The 19,034-nt window shown below is 41.9% G+C and overlaps 1 protein-coding gene across 4 annotated transcripts in view; it reads right to left on the minus strand.

The window, feature by feature from the left end:
• Nucleotides 1-18,774, minus strand: part of ATP1B3 (ATPase Na+/K+ transporting subunit beta 3) — a 36,146-nt gene extending 17,372 nt beyond the window's left edge. Inside the window, exons 1-3 of one of the 4 annotated variants that reach the window (XM_069564006.1) lie at nucleotides 18,293-18,689; nucleotides 16,253-16,385; nucleotides 2,270-2,398 (exon numbers count right to left, since the gene is read on the minus strand). In XM_069564006.1, the coding sequence (XP_069420107.1) occupies nucleotides 2,270-2,398; nucleotides 16,253-16,364 (241 nt within the window). In that variant the 5' untranslated portion in view covers nucleotides 16,365-16,385; nucleotides 18,293-18,689. Of the gene's footprint in view, nucleotides 1-2,269; nucleotides 2,399-16,252; nucleotides 16,386-18,292 lie in introns of all 4 variants that reach the window. The other 3 variants (XM_069564020.1, XM_069564013.1, XM_069564029.1) reach the window with 3 other exon arrangements.
• Between the last annotated feature and the right edge of the window lie 260 nt (nucleotides 18,775-19,034).

Raw genomic sequence — 19,034 nt, forward strand, 5'->3', positions numbered from 1 at the left:
AATTGGCATATAACCACCACCAATTTCGTATCAGCAATCAACAACCGTGTCTCTAGAACATGCCTGCATGAGTTTATTAACAGAAAATGTAAGCATGTTTATCTGCAACAAACACAATCAGGCTTCCAACTTTAAGCTTTCCTCGATTTAAAAGCATTAGATCTATGTTAAGTCTTGCACAAAAGGCTTAAAATAAAAAAAACCCTAAAATTTTCACTAGTCACTAAACATTCCCCATACATCAGTTACTATAGATAAGTCTTGCATTAAATCTGAAGATAAACAACAACCAAGGCTATTTTAGTTTTCATTAAAATTTCTCAGACATCTTATTCATATTAATCAAATCTATGTTTTCCAAATTCTAAATGCTTGCCTGTGTTGATTTGCAAGGCTCTTGAGTTAAACTCAACCTGACGCTACCCAATGACAACAAAACAATCAATGTTTCAAAAAGGCAGAGCAAGTCTTATTCCATATGTACACAAAAAAGCTCCAATTAGATACCACTTCAACATATCAGATCCCTTGGATTTAGATGATCACAACTTTAGCTTCTCTTTGGGCGCTAACTACGCACACTTAAACACAGATCAGGGCTTCAGGGATCAGGTATTCTGGGGGTCATGCCCACAGCCGGAAGCCTGGTGTGCTGCGGTCCACAGGGTCGCCAAGAACAGGACATAACTTAACGACTGAACAACAAGAACATGCCCACAGCAGGGCTGTATTAACGTGCTGCACTTATCACTGCATCCTGTGAGGCAACATAATTTAATATCCCATGGCAAAACTATAAACTTCTGATTCATTTAAAGTTTTCTGAATATTTAAGGAACTTAGTTTAAAACTATATACTTAAATGTATATTGAACAGATTTTACCGCTTATATTATTCATGAAATTATAAATAGTTCAATATTTCTGAAATATATCAGCTTATGTTCAATAGTAAGGCAGCAAGAGAATTATCTTAGAATTCATGCAGGGAGAAAAAAAAACAGGGCTACGATGAGAGATGAGGAAAAAAATCAGGATAGAGTTGGTCCTAGATACATGGTCAAAAAGACTAACGGAGTTATTCATGATATTTTGATAAAATCAGCTACAGACAAAGGGAAAAAGCCATTAGAACAAATCGGTTGGGGAAACTGGTTCATTCTTGCTGCTGCTATGGCTGAGAAGTCCATAAGGATCTAGAGTTCCTCAGCCGTGGTCCTAATGACATTCTGGACTGGATGAGTCTTTCTTGTGGGGGGTTTTCTCACGCATTGCAGGGATGTTCAGCAACACCAGTAGCGCGCCTGCAGTTGTGACAACCAAAAATATCTTCAGAATGGCCCTGGGGGGCAAATCACGGCTGGAACAGAAGCAGTACTGGACAGGAACCTCCTGCAGAGTCCCACCTTCCCTGACTTATGTGCTCACTTTGCCTGCTGCCAAACTGTACTCCTCCATGGAGAGCCATCCCTTTGCTACAATCTCAGGAAGTTGTTCATGTTTGTGGGAATCAGCTACACTGGGGCTCTGGGCCTTACTGTTACCTACTTCCATAAAAACTGCCAGCAGCGTGAGGACAAGGCCCATATGCAACAACGAAGGCAGAGCTGGCATTCAAAAACAAACTTTAGAAAGAATAAATATGGGAAGGAGAAAATGTGATTTAAGTAAGTGGTCCAGTCAAGATTTTTTTCTGTACTGAAGTACATTCTCCAGTATACTAGAGGAATTTTTTTTTCCATAAGACAATCAATAGAGAACAAACATATTAAGTGCACACTCATTTTATTCTCTATTAATAGATCCTTATTTAATATTTCTTACCATTTCCATACTAAGCAATTAAAACCATAGTATTTTATAAGACCAATGCTTTAACCCAAGCTAGAGCTGAAATATATATAAGTAAATTACTCAGGGCAAAGTGAAACTGCTACTCAATATTCATAAACATCACTCATAACTATATTCATCAATATGGCTTTACTTTAACTCTCAATATTTATTTCTGTTTACCCTTGGCAAAAGAGTCAAGATTTATCAGCCAAGTTTTTGTATCACTGTATAAATATTAAAGGTCTTCATATCAGCATGTAAATATTAAAGGTCTTTATATCTGCATGTAAATATTGAACAAATAAAATAAAAACTTTCACATTATTTGACTCGGAAATTTAACATCTCCTACCTGCTCTATAACACAGACTTCCAGAGAAGATAAAATATAATCCAATTTTGTTAGAAGCCAGAATAATTACAACATAATTACCTGGACTAGGAATCTGGTCACGATATTTTGGAACCTCATCATTCAGAGTCTGAAGCATGGCCCACATTGTGAATGAAAAGAGTGCCGCCAGGAACCCATAAAAGACTAGGTAGAAGAGCAAGATCAAACCTGTGAAAGAAAACAAAACTTATAGAACTTGAAGATATATACATTGTGTGTGTTTGTCTGTGTGTAATGAGGCCAAGGTGAAAAAACAAACCAATCATCGCAAGGCTAGGGTTCCAAGCTTTGCCATGCACACAGCCAAGTATCTTCATATTCCAAACATTATGAATTTGCCCAAGCAAGGAGTATTTCAGCAGGCAGCACCCACCCATCCTGTGATCCCCTCCTCTCCTAATACTTCCAAATACAAGCAGCTTCCACAGATCACACTGATTCAAGATCAGCGCTTGAAAATTCCAGCACATAAGGGAGTGTTCCCCAAAATGAATTCGATGCCCTCTAGAAAGACAGAAGATGATTTTAGGTTGATAAACCCCCTTTATGTGTATGTGACAAACAAAAGAATGAGCATATCAACCCTGTATTTCATAATAATTATCTGCATAAATCTGAGTTTTAAAAAGTGAGTTGATTTAAAGAATAGCCAGGAAGCATGCAGAGAAGGCAAATCATGAAGATGGTTATCAGTGAATAAAGTTTAGGAAATACTGGCTGAGTGGAAACCTCATGCAAAAGTGCAGAGAGGACGAAATCAGAACAGGCGCTCTGACCAGCAGGACTTGACAACTCTACTGCTAAGCATGAAGCAAGAGCTGGCGCACACACAAGTTTCAACATAAAGGGCCTAACCTTCTTTTTTTCTTCACAATCTGGAAACACTAAAATCTATCCCAAGCCAGTGATTTCTTTTGTGAACATCTAGAATTATTCTTCTCAAATTTCTATATTCAAAGATCTAACATCGTAAGTGGTCACCATCAAGATTATATGCTACAATACATTGCTAACGTCACACATTTACATTTGAACATTTAAACACTGATCAAAAAATATTCAATTAATTCCCAGGTATGGCAACAGTAAAGAACACTTAATTCCCCAAAGCTGAATTAACATGAGCTTTATTTTCCAGTCTTAACATAAACTTGCTTATCAATATTTGTCCTTGAAGAAAGGCTACAGCAGGCGTTCCCAACCTAGGATCTATGGACCCTTCACCCTCACCCATTCCCAGCAAAGGTGAACTTCAGAGCTTCTGAGACTTCTATAATAATACATTTCTGAATACATCTGTTTTTCTCTGTGGAGTGGCTGCACAATATTCTTGTGATGCTCAAAAGACCCTGTGACCCCAAACAAATTGTGGCAAAAGCTAGATAACTTTCATTTGTTACCTGCAGGCCAGAAAACTTAGGGGAAAACAGTTAAAGCAATTTCATCTTAATTCAGACTGGCATTCCCCATCCTCCCCCTGCCCCAATTACCAGGAGGCCAAAATAGGGAGCGAAAGGACAGAAGGAAGAAAGGAGCACAGTATGTTCACCTCCAGACAGCAGCACTTCCCTACCACATAGAGCGATCCTGCTGCAGAAAAACAGAGGAAGACCAGCCTCAAAGAAGTGACCAGTTTACTGTAAGGGAAAACCAAACAGGTAAAGCCCAAAAGCTGGTTTATGAGATATGGGGGAAAAACCATTCTTTCAGATTTGGCTCTCTGTAGGAACTAACAGATAAATTCCTCTACACAGCAGGCCAGAGCACAAATACATAAATGTCATGAGTGGGGGCTGTGTTCCAATAAAACGTCACTTAACAAAAACAGGCAGTCTGAGGCCACAGGAGTTTGTCAAATGATGAAGTCGATACTAAACTGGAAAAGTTTAACACAGAAGTGCTAAGAGTTTAGTTATTTAGCAGTACATTAAAGTCATCTAAATGTATTCTTTTCTTTTTCTTTTTTTTTTTTACTTTACAATACTGTATTGGTTTTGCCATACATCAACATGAATCAGCCACGGGTGTACAAAAGTTCCCACTCCTGAAGCCCCTCCCACCTCCCTCCCCCTAAATGTATTCTTATCATGCCATTTTCAATTTTGATTTTCAACTTCCAGGAAAAATAATGTAAATGAAATTTATAAAAGCAACAAGCAAATGAGCACATAGCAAGCACGAACAAAAATGTTAAAATTCCCTATGTAGTCAGGTTCATAAAAACAGACACACAAATTAACAGCCATGTCCCAAACCTGATGGCCATACACTAGTGGCCATTAAGTCAACTGTGAATGTAGTTAGTGTACAACAAGTAAATAAGTGATTTCCAGCACTGGAGTCAATTTCCCCTACTTGATAAGATCCTATTGCCAAGAACCAAACTTAACATTGAAAAACTAAAATTAACCTCACTTATAAACACCACATCAGGGCTTCCCTGATAGCTCAGTTGGTAAAGAATTTACCTGTAATGCAGGAGACCCCGCTTCAATTCCTGGGTCGGGAATATCCCCTGGAGAAAGGACAGGCTAACCACTCCAATACTCTTGGGCTTCCCTTGTGAGTCAGCTGGTCAAGAATCCCCTGCAAAGCAGGAGACCTGGGCTCGACCCCTGGGTTGGGAAGATCCCCTGGGAAGGGAAAGGCTACCCACTCCAGCATTCTGGCCTGGAGAATTCCATGGACTATACAGTCCACGGGGTCGCAAAGAGTCGAACATGACTGAGTAACTTTCACTTTCATAAAAACCACATATGAAAGACCACTCACAAGGATGGAAGTAACTTTTTATCAACTTAATCTGCTTCCTCTAAGGAAAAAAAAAAAGGAAAATAAAAACAGAAGTTATAAACTGCTGTTCTTACAGGGGGTATCTTGCAGTTAGTTTACTCAGATGCATCCCTGACAACAATAGGGATAAAACTGAGGGTACCTTAGATAAGGAACGGGCTTCCCTGGTGGCTCAGATGGTAAAGAATCTGCCTGCAATGCAGGAGACTTGGGTTTGATCCCTGGGATGGGGAAGATCCCCTAGAGAAGGGAATGGCTGCCCACTCTAGTATTCTTGCCTGGAGAATTCCATGGACAGAACAGCCCTCCATGGGGTCACAAAGAGTAGGACACGATAGCTCAGTTACAGGTAGGGCAGAGGGGACCTAATAAATGTGCCACGCCTGCCTCAGTGCTGGTTAATGTGAGCAAGGGAAGTCATTAGGCTTCAAGGCCTGGACATCCACACTCGTTCAACATACTTTGAGACTGTGTGATCTGACTCCCTACTTCTTGCTCAAACTTCCTAGTTACCTAGACACCAGAAAGACTATGCCTTATTCCCAGAGAATTTCGCTAAGAAACAACTTTCCCTGGGTAAATTAAAATAGCAACCTGCTTACAGTTTTATGGACTATAGCCTACCAGGCTCCTCAGTCCATGGAATTTTCCAGGCAAGAGTACTGGAGTGGGTTGCCATTTCCTTCTCCAAGGGATCTTCCCAACCAGGGATCGAACCTGAGTCTCCCGCATTGCAGGCAGATGCTTTTAAGGGTTTCCCTGGTGGCTCAGAGGTTAAAGTGTCTGCCTCCAATGTGGGAGACCAGGGTTCGATCCCTGGCTCGGGAAGATCCCCTGGAGAAGGAAATGGCAACCCACTCCAGAACTCTTGCCTGGAGAATCCCATGGACAGAGGAGCCTGGTAGGCTACAGTCCACAGGGTCACAAAGAGTCGGGACACGACTGAGCGACTTCACATTCACTTACAGTTTTAAAAAACCTTTTTTTTTAAAGCAAACGCAGGTGTAACTTTTTAAAAAAATCAATTATATGGACAAGTACAAACTTAAAGTCCTTTGTAAGTTTAAATTTTTATAAGGAGCTATTTACTGAGGTATAATTCACATTTCATTCACTATGAGTGGAAGTGGTTGGTCATATGGTAACTGTTTAGTATTTTGAGTTAAGTGCTAGACAGTCTTCCAAAGCAGCTGTAACATCCTACATTCCCACTGGCAGCATTCCAATTTCTTCACATCCTTATCAATACTTTCTAGTGGGTTAACTAGCATTTCCCTAATGACTAATGATGTTAAGCATCTTTTCATGAACTTATTGGTCATTTGTGTCTTCTCTGAAGAACTGTCTATTTAGATCGTTGGTCCATTTTTATACTGAATTGCCTTTTTATGTAAGTTCTAACAGTTCTTCATACATTATAGACATGAGCCTTTTGTTATATACACGATGTACAACTATTTCCCCCCATTCTGTGAGTTGTCTGTTCACTTTCATGAGTGTCCCTTAAAGCAGAAAAGTTCTTAATTACAAGGAAGTCTAATTTACTTTTCTCCTTGGTTGCTTGGTTTTTTGTATTGTATCTAAGATACCACTGCCTAAGCCAAAGTTAAGAAGACCTGTAGCTATGTTTTCTTCTAAGAATTCTTAGTTTTAGCTCAAGTTCGGATCTTTGATCCACTGTGTGTTTCTGTACATGGTATGAAGAAGGGAGAACCGAGAACTTCCAGATGTACAAGCTGGAACCAAGAGCTTCCAGGTGTACAGGCTGGATTTAGAAAAGGCAGAGGAACCAGAGATCAAATTGCCAATACCCACTGGGTCATAGAAAAAGCAAGAGAATTCCAGAAAAAAACGTCTGTTTCTGCTTCATTGACTACGCTAAAGCCTTCGACTGTGTGGATCACAACAAACTGTGGAAAATTCTTAGAGATGATAATACCAGACCACCTGACCTGCTTCCCGAGAAACCTGTGTGCAGGTCAAGAAGCAACAGTCAGAACTGGACATGGAACAACAGACTGGTTCCAAAGTGGGAAGTACATCAAGGAGTACATCTCAGCTGTATACTGTCACCCTGTTAAAGAGTACATCATGCAAAATGCCGGGCTGGAAGAAGCACAAGCTGGAATCGAGATTGCCAGGAGAAAATATCAACAACCTCAGATATTACCACTCTAAGAGCAGGAAGTGAAGAGGAATGGAAGAGCTTATTGATGAGGGTGAAAATAGGACAGTGAAATAGCTGGCTTAAAACTCAACATTCAAAAAACTAAGTTCATGGCATCTGGTCTTATTATTTTCATTTCATGGCAAATAAAATAGGCTTGGGGGGTGGGGGGAGTGGAAGCAGTGACAGATTTTCTTTTCTTGGGCTCCAAAACCACTGCGACTAAACAACAGCAAAGAAAGAATTCAATTACACTGTTTTGCATATCGATATCCTGCTGTCCCAGGACCACTTGTTTAAAAATCATCTGTTCCTCACTGAAATAATTTTCTTAAACTAATCAGCACATTGCTGTTGTTTAGTCGCTAAGTCCGGTCAGACTCTTTGCGACCCCATGGACTGAAGCACACCAGGCTCTTTCACTATCTCCTGGAGATTTCTCAAATTCATGTTCACTGAATCAGTGATGCTATCTAACCCATCTCATCTTTTGCCTTTGAACTATTTCTATAATTAAAAATACATGTGTGAAAAAAAAAATACATGTGTGTATATACATATACACTCAAATTTTATATATTTATTTTAAAAATATGGTAGTATAAAAAATATTAAACAAGATTAAATAAATCGCCTAAGACTAACCTACCAATAAGAGAAACACCCAGACCAGTACCTCTCCACGTGGCACCTTACCTGGTCTGCTCTCCCTGGGAGCCTCAAGCTATTACTTTTTGCAGTCAACTCCCCTTCTCTGAAGTGCATCATGGAAGCATTCTGTGTTACTTCGGGTAACAAAAATTTACATGGAATAAGGTATCTGTTCAAGAGTCCAGTTACAAGCAACAGACATATAAACAAAGAGAAAGAATTAACTGTCTCTAACAGGAAGAGGAAGGAAAGGATTTCATCAGAGAAGGACTCCCAGAAAAAAGCAAGTTGGCTCACCAAAATGGAGAACAGGAGGGCACTCTGCGCCAAAGACTAGATGACTCCACAGCAGGAGCAGCCAGGTGAGTGTAACTCTGTGCCTTCCCCCAACACACAGCCCTGGTGCCCAGCAACTACACACACACACACCCCCGCCCCCCCCCCCCCCCCCCCACACCCCCCCGCCCCCCCCCCCCACACGCACACCCGCCCCCGCCAACCTTGGTACCCATCAACTACCAACAGTAGCAGCACCATCTACTCTTTAACAGGAGCAGGGAGCATGGACAGGGGGAGTGGGGGGAGGTTGGGATTTAAAAACTGGCCAAGGTATTGGATGGGTTGGTAAAAACCTCAAGGAGTGGAGGGAATCTCCATACCTCGACCAGTTCTTGGGTACTTCTGCCTCATTCCTGAATGCTGTGACAGGAAAGTCTAAATACAAACAGGAGGTGCAGAGAACCAATAATTACCAAATATCTGAGGAAAAAACTAATCCAATAAAGTACCAAACGCAACAAAGAAAGTGTAACAAAAATTTACAAAGTGGACTTCTACATAAGCTTTGAATTAAAAAGACAACAAAACATGAAATATTCAAAATACAAAACAATAATGCAGCCAAAGCAGAACACAGAGGAAAATCCACAGCTTTATATGAATTCTCTAAACAAACCCCAAGACTAACCAAAAAGTCAGGTTTAAACTCAAGACTAAAATAAATTCAAGGGAAAGTAAGAAAGATTTAAGATACCATCACAAGTTAATGGAAACAAATGCATTTAATTTGATCAATAAAACCAGTTTCCAACTAGTAAACTTGAGAATAAATGGAAATATATCGTTTTATGAGAAAATAAACATTTGCAAATCAGAAGTTTTTACAAAACAATAAACAGAGCTCTATTCCTAAAAGAGATACCACATCCAAATGGTTTTAGTTAGTTCTCCCAGTTTTCAAGAAATAGATTCTTTTTCTATACATAAGCTATCTCTTTTGAATGCTCCATACATTACCTAAATCTTTTTAAGGCTAGCACTCTCCAGACACCAAAACTAAACAGCCAGTAGTTACACAAGTCTCACACATTATATTTTATTTTACAAATGCTTACATAGAACTTACATATTATAATGTGATAATGACAAAGGAACAAAGATATAAATTAGTAACAAAACGCAATATCCAAGAAAGGATCCATGTAAAAAAGCTGGTATTTCAAATCAGTGAGGAAATGATGGGTTATTCAATATACTTCGAGATAAGTGGTCAGGAACACTGTATAAAAGATTGTTAAATTTGTAATAATATTTATTTAAACAAGTACAATTTTTAAAAGAATTAAGTGAACATACATAAACCTCACCTAGATTCTATATAAGTAGACAATCTACTATATTTATCTATCTTTTCAATAATTACCATCTATTTTTTTATGCAGTTGTAGATGTTAGTACACTTAACCCCTGAACACTTCAACATGCATATTAACTAAAACAGAGGGAAAAATTACATTCAGTGAAATATGCGAATCTCCGAAGTACTATGACATGGATTTTTGACAAATGCATTCACCTCTATGATACAAACTGCTATCAAGATACAGAAGATTGCCATCATCCTATAAAGTTCTCTCATGCCCCTTCCCAGTCAATCCCCAGGCCCATCCTAGAAGCAAGCACTGTTCTGGGCTTTTTTTCCAGCATAGGTAAGTACTGCTTGGTTTAGAATTTCAAAGAAATGAAATGATATAGTACATTCTCTTCAGTAAAGCTTATTTTCTGCTTAGCCTAATTGTGGGATTCACTCAGGTTTTCCATTATTTGTAGTTTGTTCTTTTTTTTGGACTGTTGAGTAGTATTCCACCATGTGGACACTGGTTTGTTTATCCATTCTACTGAACACCTGGGCTATTTCCAGTTTGAAGCTGCTATGAATATTTTCATGTATTTCTGTGGACATATGTTTTCATTTCTCTTGGGTAAATATCTAGAACTGCTGGGGCATGGGTAAGTGTATATTTACTTTTATAGGAAACCGCCAGACTTTTATCCAATGGGTATATGTCACATAGGTTTTAAAAGTATGATAGGTAACAGTGATTGCCCAGGGAAGAAACTGAGGATGACAGCGGGCTTGCTGACTACTCACTGTAAAAATTCAAATAATGAAGTGACTTTTGTTATATGAAAAGAACAAAGCTAAGAGTTCACACATTTTAAGACCCCATTCAGTTTTCTTGGATTAGCCTATACTGAACCACAAACTTCTAAAGCGTAGCTCAGCAAATCTCAGCTGCTGCCTGTTTTGTAAATAAAATACTGAAACACAGTTAGGCCACTAGTTTACATATTGTTTAAGGCCATTTCAAGCTACTAATAGCAGAGGTGAGTAGTTGTAACAGACACTGCCTTGCTGGCAGAGCCTAAAATATTACCTGGTCCTTTAAAGAAAAAGTTTGCAGCCTCCAGTTCAAAAGGCTTTGTTTTTCATTCCCAAGTGACACCTGAAACTATCTCATGCAACTTTTCCCTTAAAGAAGAAACTGAGACCAAAAGATTTTTTTTTTAATGACTTATCTAAGCTTAGAGATGTAGAATTCTAATTCAGGTCTACCTCAGTATACTGGTAAACTTCTAAACTTACCAAGTAAAAATACATAGGCCCATAGGCTCACTTTGACTATAATGCCCTATCTGGAAACTCAAAATGAATTAGAAATTTAGTGGAATAGAAAGAATCATGTGAGCTGAGGGGAATTATGAACAAGTTTCTCCACAAACAAGACTTTCACAGTATGGAGCTATGTCAATTAATCCATAATACTCTCAACTTCATTCAGCCCAAAGACTAGGTGAATCGTAAGTGGAAACTGACTAAATGACAATTTATCAAAAAAAAGTTAAGTGTTTACTACGTGCTCGATGCTGTAGGGCTATAATATGCACCTGCAAGTCCTGCTCCGTGAGAACATCCAGTTAGTAGAAGCAACATGTATAAACACCTCTGACCCAGCGTACAAAGTTGTTAGGTGTCACAGATGATAAATGCGGTATCCTTTCACCTGGGCAAGTCAGAGAAGGCCTGTGGCAGAGCTGGCCCTGGACGCAGGAATCAGGGGAGAATTTACGATGCAGCGAATGGCACGGGAGAGGGAATGAGCAGGCCACTCCAGGCCAAGGGGCCTTAGATATAGCCAGTTGGCTGTGACACAGTGGTATGTGGGGTGTACGGTATAAAATGACAGATTATGTGAGGTTGGAAATATAGTTCTAAGCCAACATGTAATACACCTGGAATACCAGGCTATCAGGAACTGATTTAAACCTCAAAGCAGTGGGGATCCAAATACTTTTGGGGTATGGAGAGTACCTTGATCAAAGCTGCAGCCTTAGACATCAATGTGAAACAAGGAGATTGTATACAATAATTCCAACTGATGCCCAGGATCTTTCTGGGACTGCACCAGAAGTTAAGAGCCCACCTTCCCCAGTCAACAACACTACACATTTTTTTTCAGCAGCAGATAAAGGTTGGAAAGCCAATGGCCCCATTTAAACTTGGAACAATTTTGAAAGAAAGTTACAAAAAGATCTTCACCTGGTCCTTCAAGTTTTTTTCATCAGTGAATTTACAAGAAAAGACACTACCAGATCCTTAAAAAGTGGGGCAGGGTTGGTGGGAATGTTAAGGGCTATGCAATCTGCAACAGGTGGTTAGCATTAAGAATGCCAGGAAAAACAAGCCCCCTGGGCTTCCTCTGAATGTGTGCCTGTTCACAAGATACTTCGGGGTGGGGTGAGGTGAGTGAGTGGTGAGAAGGTCAGAGGAAATTCATTCCCGGACTAACTGCAGCAGTGGCAATGAGCTGCGGGTCACCAGGAGATTCTACAAATGCTGTGGAAGTAGGGCCACGCCTAGTGACAGTCTTCGAGAACTGCAGACCGAGAAGTAACTCAGAACTCCCATGGGAGAAGGGGAAGCACTCTGCTATCAGCTGGTTACTAAGGTAGTGGAGCTGTCTAAGCCTCACTCTCAGATTTATGGGGTATGCAAGAAGCAACTGCAATCTGAGAGATGTTAACCAAGAAGTAAAATTTATCAGTAATTTTTGCAGTTGTTTTGAGATGAAAAAAATGAAGAGAAAACAAAGCCTAACACGGTGCCTGGGAAACATACTTTAGGAACCAAGAGAATCAGAAAAAGACTGGTTAGAGAAGTATGGAGTGGGAGTAAGGACCACTTTTATGGGCCACACACTGACAACAGTGACAACAGGCCAGAAACTGCCAAAAGAAAAGTACCTCACTTTGTGGACAAGGGTCTATTTCTTAGCATGGCATCAGCAAAATACTAGGAGTAAGTTGTACTTAAGCACCAGCTCCACCAATGGCTCAGTAAACAGATATGGGGAGGTTGTTAAGTCAGAAAATTCTTTTCAAAAATATTACTAGTTAAATAGCACCTATAGGGAGAGGAAGACACTATTAAATAAACCCTCATTAAATCTGAGAGCAGATAAGTTTAAAAAGAAAAAGCCTCTAGGAAGTTCTCATAAGAGCCATAAGAAGCTGAACAGAGCAATAAAACAGGACGCAGGAGACCAGATAATAACCCTGGTTCTGTTATTCTAATCAGATGCATGACCTAGGCACGTCAAACTCAGCCGAGCCTCCCATGAGAAAGTTACATGGAAACTTTTTCTGAACACTAAACTATGAAATCCAAGTGTGGCAGGAAAAAAAAAAAAAGGAAAATGCTCAAATATCAGGTAAATCTTTATGCAATGATATACCAAAACCAAAGACACTAAAAAGTGTTGCAGAAGACTAATTACATGTAATTAGACTGGGAACATTTCACAACACTGCTCTTTCATTCAACCAATTTTTACTACATTCCCACTAAGTGCAAGCAATAGGTTAGGTGTTAGGGAATTCCAGAGGAGTAAGATGTGAATAAGAAGCTTCAGCCGAACAAATGCATTATGAAAGCATAAATGCTCTACTAGAAAAAGGTATCACTGGATACACTGGAGCACTTGACACAGTCTCAAAGCAAAAGATGATTCAAAAATGTTTACCAGAGATCAGGCTGTCAAAGCTGACATCTGAGTAACTAGGTCAAGGTGAAGGAAGAAGGGGTTCAGAATCTAGGAAACAGGCCCAAAAATGATGGGAGAGAACTATGTAGAACAGTAGATGACAAGAGAGAAAAATCCCAAGTCTGCAAATAGTCTGCACATGATGCTAAGGAGCCGGAGGGCAAGAGATTTACATGAAGAGGTGGCTGTGAAACAGCCCACTGAAGATTTCCAACAGGCAATCTTTAAAGATTCCGACAGGTTTTAGGAATGCGAAAAAAGCCTTAGGGACCAGACATGCAGTTTGTAAGCCCCAACATAGATATGACACCTAAAGTCACCAGAAACCTAAGTTCTGGCAGAGTGTGTGGATGGTCCCCACAGAGGTGATGGAAAGTGCCAAGGATACCCCCAACACATCAACCTCTAAGAAAGAGGCAGAGGAATAAAAACCACTCCCCTTAAATTTTAAGTGATACAACCAGGTAGCTAACTGTACATTTTCACTTATTTATACATTTGAAAAAACTTTATACATAGGAAAATGTTAACAATGGTTATTCTATGTAGTCAAAGATGACAGATTTTACTTCAAAATCAATGTAATGAATGCCTAATTAGAAAATAATGAATTTATCTTCCAAAGTAAATTTTGTTCTTCTTTTATGACAGAATTTCTTTTTTTAAAAATGCTAGGTTAGTAGAGGCTTCATCTTAATGGAAACGCTAGAAGTCTATAAAGGGGGAGGGAAAGGGGAATAGATATCCCCCAAGAGTAACCTTCACTTTTAAAAATTATTTCACATATGATTTTTTTTCCCTTTTCATATAGTTGTACTGCCAAGTACTTTGGCACATTGTAATAAAATTGTTTGGAAAATAAAAGCATTAAATGGTCTTTAAATATGATGATACACCACAGTGAAGATGTTACTAAGGACAGGAGGGTTTTTTTTAAGCTGTTTTTAATACAACTAATTCTAAAGCTGCAAATTCAAAAGTCAATTTCAAAGAAATCAAATTATTTTGGGGGTGAGGGGAGGCTGCTCTGTAACACAGTAAAGCACGTACTACTGTGATCACATAGCCTGGTGGGCTAGTCCTTGGGATCGCAGTCAGACACGACTTAGCGACTGCGCAGGCACCACACTATTATTACAGGTATCTGGACTACAACACACACACCTCCCCCTCCCTCCCACTATCAATCCAGGTGCTGCCTCCTGCCACGTGATGGCTCAGTCAGCCTCAGCGGTCGCTGCTGCCACACCCACCACTTGACCTTCATTTACAGTCAGCCCACAGGGTAAGGCAAGGCCTGTTACTTTTCCAACAGTGCAAATTTTTGTAAAGTTTCTTTGATACAACATTCCACCAGACAAAGAATACCTTACAAAACTGGGAAAATAAACACACTTGCCTTCTCCCCTACAGTCAAACACACAAGACTGGGATGGAGCCTGATCTCCAAAGCAGAGCATTTACTGAGGCATGACCCAGAATGGGAGCAGGTAATCGAAAAAAACTGCAATTCATGGGCCTACAATGAAAGAGAAGCATATGAACAAAATGTAGATGTTAGTAGTTTTACTCCAGAATCCTGGTCCTGCTTGGAATCAGTACCTTGAGTTTAAGATTAACATTAACGAATCTGCTGAGAGATAACCTTAAGATAATGAAGGCCAAAGAAGCCCACAGGCAGATGTCATTAAATGACAGCATGTCATGGGTTTCCCTGGTGGCTCAGATGGTAATCTGCTTGCAATGCAGGAGACCCAGGTTCGATCCCTGGTTGGGGAAGATCCCTTGGAGAAGGGAATGGTTACTCAGTCCAGTATTCTTGCCTGTAGAATTCCATGGACAGAGGAGTCTGGTGGTCTACAGTACATGGGCTTGCAAAGAGTTAGGACACAACTGAGCGACTAATACTTTCACTACTCCTGACTTGCCCTTATGTTCAGCCTGGATATCAGCTCTTAGGAACACTTTGATCACCTACACGGTATGCATTAGAAAGCCGTGAAAATGGAATAAAGTACATGTATATAAGCATTCTGAAATTGCTGAAACCAAGTGTAACACATTAGCCAAACATACAAGAAGCTAGTCAAAATCCTCACACAGCTGTTTTAAAGACGGCAATGACATGGATCATGAGGTATTTTCACTTTATCTCAAATATAAAGAGTAAGACTGCTTCTTAAATATTAATATATAGAGCACTTGGAAAGGAACCTCACTTGGGACAAATGTGCTGAAGACTTGAATGTAAAAGATAAAATCAGGAAACATCTTAAATGAATGTCTTTACAGAACCCTTGAGGTAGAGAAAGGCTGTCTCTATACGCCAGCAGCCCAGCAAATCTACCCAGGTCAAAAAAAGATGTAATAATCCCCTCCTTCATTAATTTCAAAAGCAAAAGAAAACATCTGCACAAATGAGGTTTAAAAAGAAAAAAAAAACTGTAACACGCTTTCAGAATATAAAAGGTACACAGATTACCCGCAACCCAGAAATTCCACCAGTAGAAACATATTTCACGCTAATCAACTTACAAAAATGTACAAGGATAAAGAAATGGGGGGAGGAGGGCCCAGTACATACAATATGCACTGGTTTTAAAAAAAAAATGAAGAATTACTTCTATTACCATAGGTATCTCCCATGTATACATAAGATACATGTTAGACTAAAAAAAAAACAGTACATCTAACTACACCATGGAACAGCTATTAAAAATGATATAGATCTTTAATAACACAGGAAGAGGCCCACAATATACTCAAAAGATTATAAAGCAACATTTACTGTATGATCCCTGTTAAAAAATAACATATGCATTAAGTCTGCCCACACATGTACTGCAATATGCATAGTGGACTTCTCCAGTTGGAAAGATCCCCTGGAGAAGGGAATAGCTACCCACTCTGGTATCCTTGCCTGGAGAATTCCATGGACAGAGGAGCCCAATGGGCTACACTCCATGGGGTTGCAAAGAGTCAACACTACTGAGTGTCTAACAGGGGTAATCAGATCAGGCAACTCACTCATACACTGCCTCTGATAAAGAAAGGCCAGAGGATACGCTTTCTCCAGGTGGACCCCATACTTGACGGAATACAGCGTTGATTCCAGCCTACATGCACCACTCCCCCACATCTCCTTGGAGTGTCCTTATGCCTGCTGGGACAAGATTATGGACAGTTCTCACCTATTTATGCCATTCAGCACTGGCTTACTATTATTACAATAAATGCAGAAATTTACGAACTGAACTGACAATTTCCATTTTGAAAATAAAAAGTCTTGCCTTCATTCTTCTAAATCTAATCCCAACTTCACCTGTACTCCTTCCACTGCCCTTACATAATCCCGCATTCTCTGATACCAAATAAAATCTCTATCCCAACAGCATGTAATACAAAGGTTAAACAGCACACCCTGCATTAAGAAATGTCATTCAAAAAAAAAAAGAAATGTCATTCTAACAAAGTGAAGATACTTAGTACTGGAACGAAGAAAGGTAGTCTACACAAATTCATCCCTCTTCACCACTCAAATATTCCTTCAGCAAAAAGTAAGTACACTCTAAAAACAAAAATAACTGTTTACAGCACCCCCCCCCATTTAATTCTAAATGCAAGATCTATTTCCTCATCACACTAGTGGGTTCCCCATAGACAGCCATTTGAATAAAAATCGTGATTACCATGCAGTGAGGCAAGGCATCTGTAAAATAATACAACCGCTGGACTAGGATTAAAGGACAACTGGGTTCTTTTCTTGGCTCTGTGGAATATATAATTTTACACAAACAAAATCACAGCCTCTCTGGGGCTCATTTTTCTCATCTCTGAAGCAGGGTTTGGGCTAAAAAAAAAAACCCTCCAAGGCCCCCTTGCAACTTGTGATAGGGCTTTAAGCCGCCTTTCTATTCTAGAAGAGCCGATTTCAAGTAGCAGCAACAGTTTATTTCCTAAGTCAAAGCTAATTCACTCTCTTCATGCTTCTCTTCAAAGTGTCGTGCTCAAATAGTTCTCCAGTCTAGAAATACTCTCACGCAGAAAAGTCTGTCATGACCAACTAACAAAATATTTTTCAAAAGAAAAAAAAATTGGTTTACTTAAGTTTAAAGGAGGGGAGCACTAGTCGGGGGGAGCACTAGTCCTTATTCAGACGTTAACAGTTTTTCCAAAAAAAGAGGCACTCGAAGGCAGCACCACACTGACGGATGGTTTAAATATTTCTTTTAAAACAAAGAACCCATGCAGAGGAAAACTGCTAGCAAATACAATCATCACACGTTTTGAAGGCACAGGGTAAAAAAAAAACAAAAAACAAACCGTGCCTTTCAGACCGAATTTACTTTCCCCCAATGAACCACGTTGGTAAGGAAGAAAACCTGTGTCACTAAAAAGGAATTAGGAAGGAAGCAACCTTTTTAAGGGTCTTTTCACCGGACAAATTCAACTGCATTTTCGGGTACCGTGTACTTGCGTGCTTAACACAGTCGTGCAGCCCACACACTGAACACTCGTTCACACTCTTCCGATCGGCCGGGGTGGCAGCGTGGACGAGTCACAAGATAGCGGCGGGAGTGGAAATTTCCTCTCCCCGGGTGTGGGGCAGGGTCTAGCTTCCCCGAACCGCTCGGCGCCGCCGGCCGCCTCCGCCAGGGCCTCTCGGGGCCGGCGCGCTCCGTACAAAGGAGGCCGGGCGCTCGGCCCCCACGCGCTCCGGGCTCTGGGCAGCGGTCCCCGGCTTCCGGCGCCTCAGGCCCCGGCAGCACGTGCGCCCGCTCCCGGACGGGAGGAAGGAACCGGCGCGGCCCGGCGGGGGCTGCCAGCGGGCCCCGCCGCCTCGCCCGCCCGCCGGCCCCGCGAGAAATGAATGGGGCCACGCTACTCCTCTGCCGCCGCTGCCGCTCGCGTTCCAGTCTGGCGGCCGAGACGAAGACCGCTGCGGGCGGCGGTGGCTCCTGGGGCCCCCACGCGGGGAGCTGCCTCCCGCCCTCCCTTCCCACCAGACCCCACCCGGCGTCCCCCTAGACCGCGGCCGGCCCGGGTGCCCAACCGTCGCCCGCTCACCCCAGCTCTTGGCGGTGCGCCCCAGGAATTCTCCGGTTGTCCGGTTGTAGATGAAGAGCTTCCACTCGGCCAGGCTTTGGTTGAAGGACTTCTTGTCTGTCTTCGTCATGGTGTGTGTGCCGACGGCGAGAGGAGCGGCGGCCGCGGGGGTGGAAGCGGCGAGGAGCGCTGAGGCGCGTCCCGGCACGAGCGGGGAAGCTCGGCGGCGGCGGCAGGAAGCGGGACGGCAGAGGAAACCTTCTCGCTGCGGTGAGCGCTCAAGCAGACTGCGCTGCGCCGCGCCGAGCCGGGGCCGCCGCTCCGGCCGCGGGAGCCTGACGTCTCCGCCCTCCGCAGCCAATCCCCGCGCAGTTCAGGCCCCGCCGCCGCCGCCGCCGCCGCCGCCGCCGCCACCGCCGCCACCGCCTCCCGCCCGCGGCTGGGCGCAGCCGGACGCGGCGACAACGCCCCGCCCGTTGCCCCGCCCCCGCCCCGGCCCCGCCCCTCCCCGCGGTACCCGGCGGGGCTCCAGGACGCTCTGGGTTCCTTCTTCCCTGGCCGGAGGAAGCGAAAACTGTGCAAAGCAACTTAAAAAAAAAAAAAAGTCATGAGAGCTTAATAAGAAGCAGGTTTATAATGACAAGCAAAAGATGAGCGTCCCTGACCCGCAGGTTTCTCAGAAGGAGGACTCTGGGGAGATGCTGCGGGCGACCGGAACCCGGGGTCCCCTCGCTTCTTTGCCTGCTTGCGGCGCGGGACGAGG

Source organism: Ovis canadensis, chromosome 1, assembly GCF_042477335.2.
Source record: "Ovis canadensis isolate MfBH-ARS-UI-01 breed Bighorn chromosome 1, ARS-UI_OviCan_v2, whole genome shotgun sequence".
Taxonomy (NCBI): Eukaryota; Metazoa; Chordata; class Mammalia; order Artiodactyla; family Bovidae; genus Ovis; species Ovis canadensis.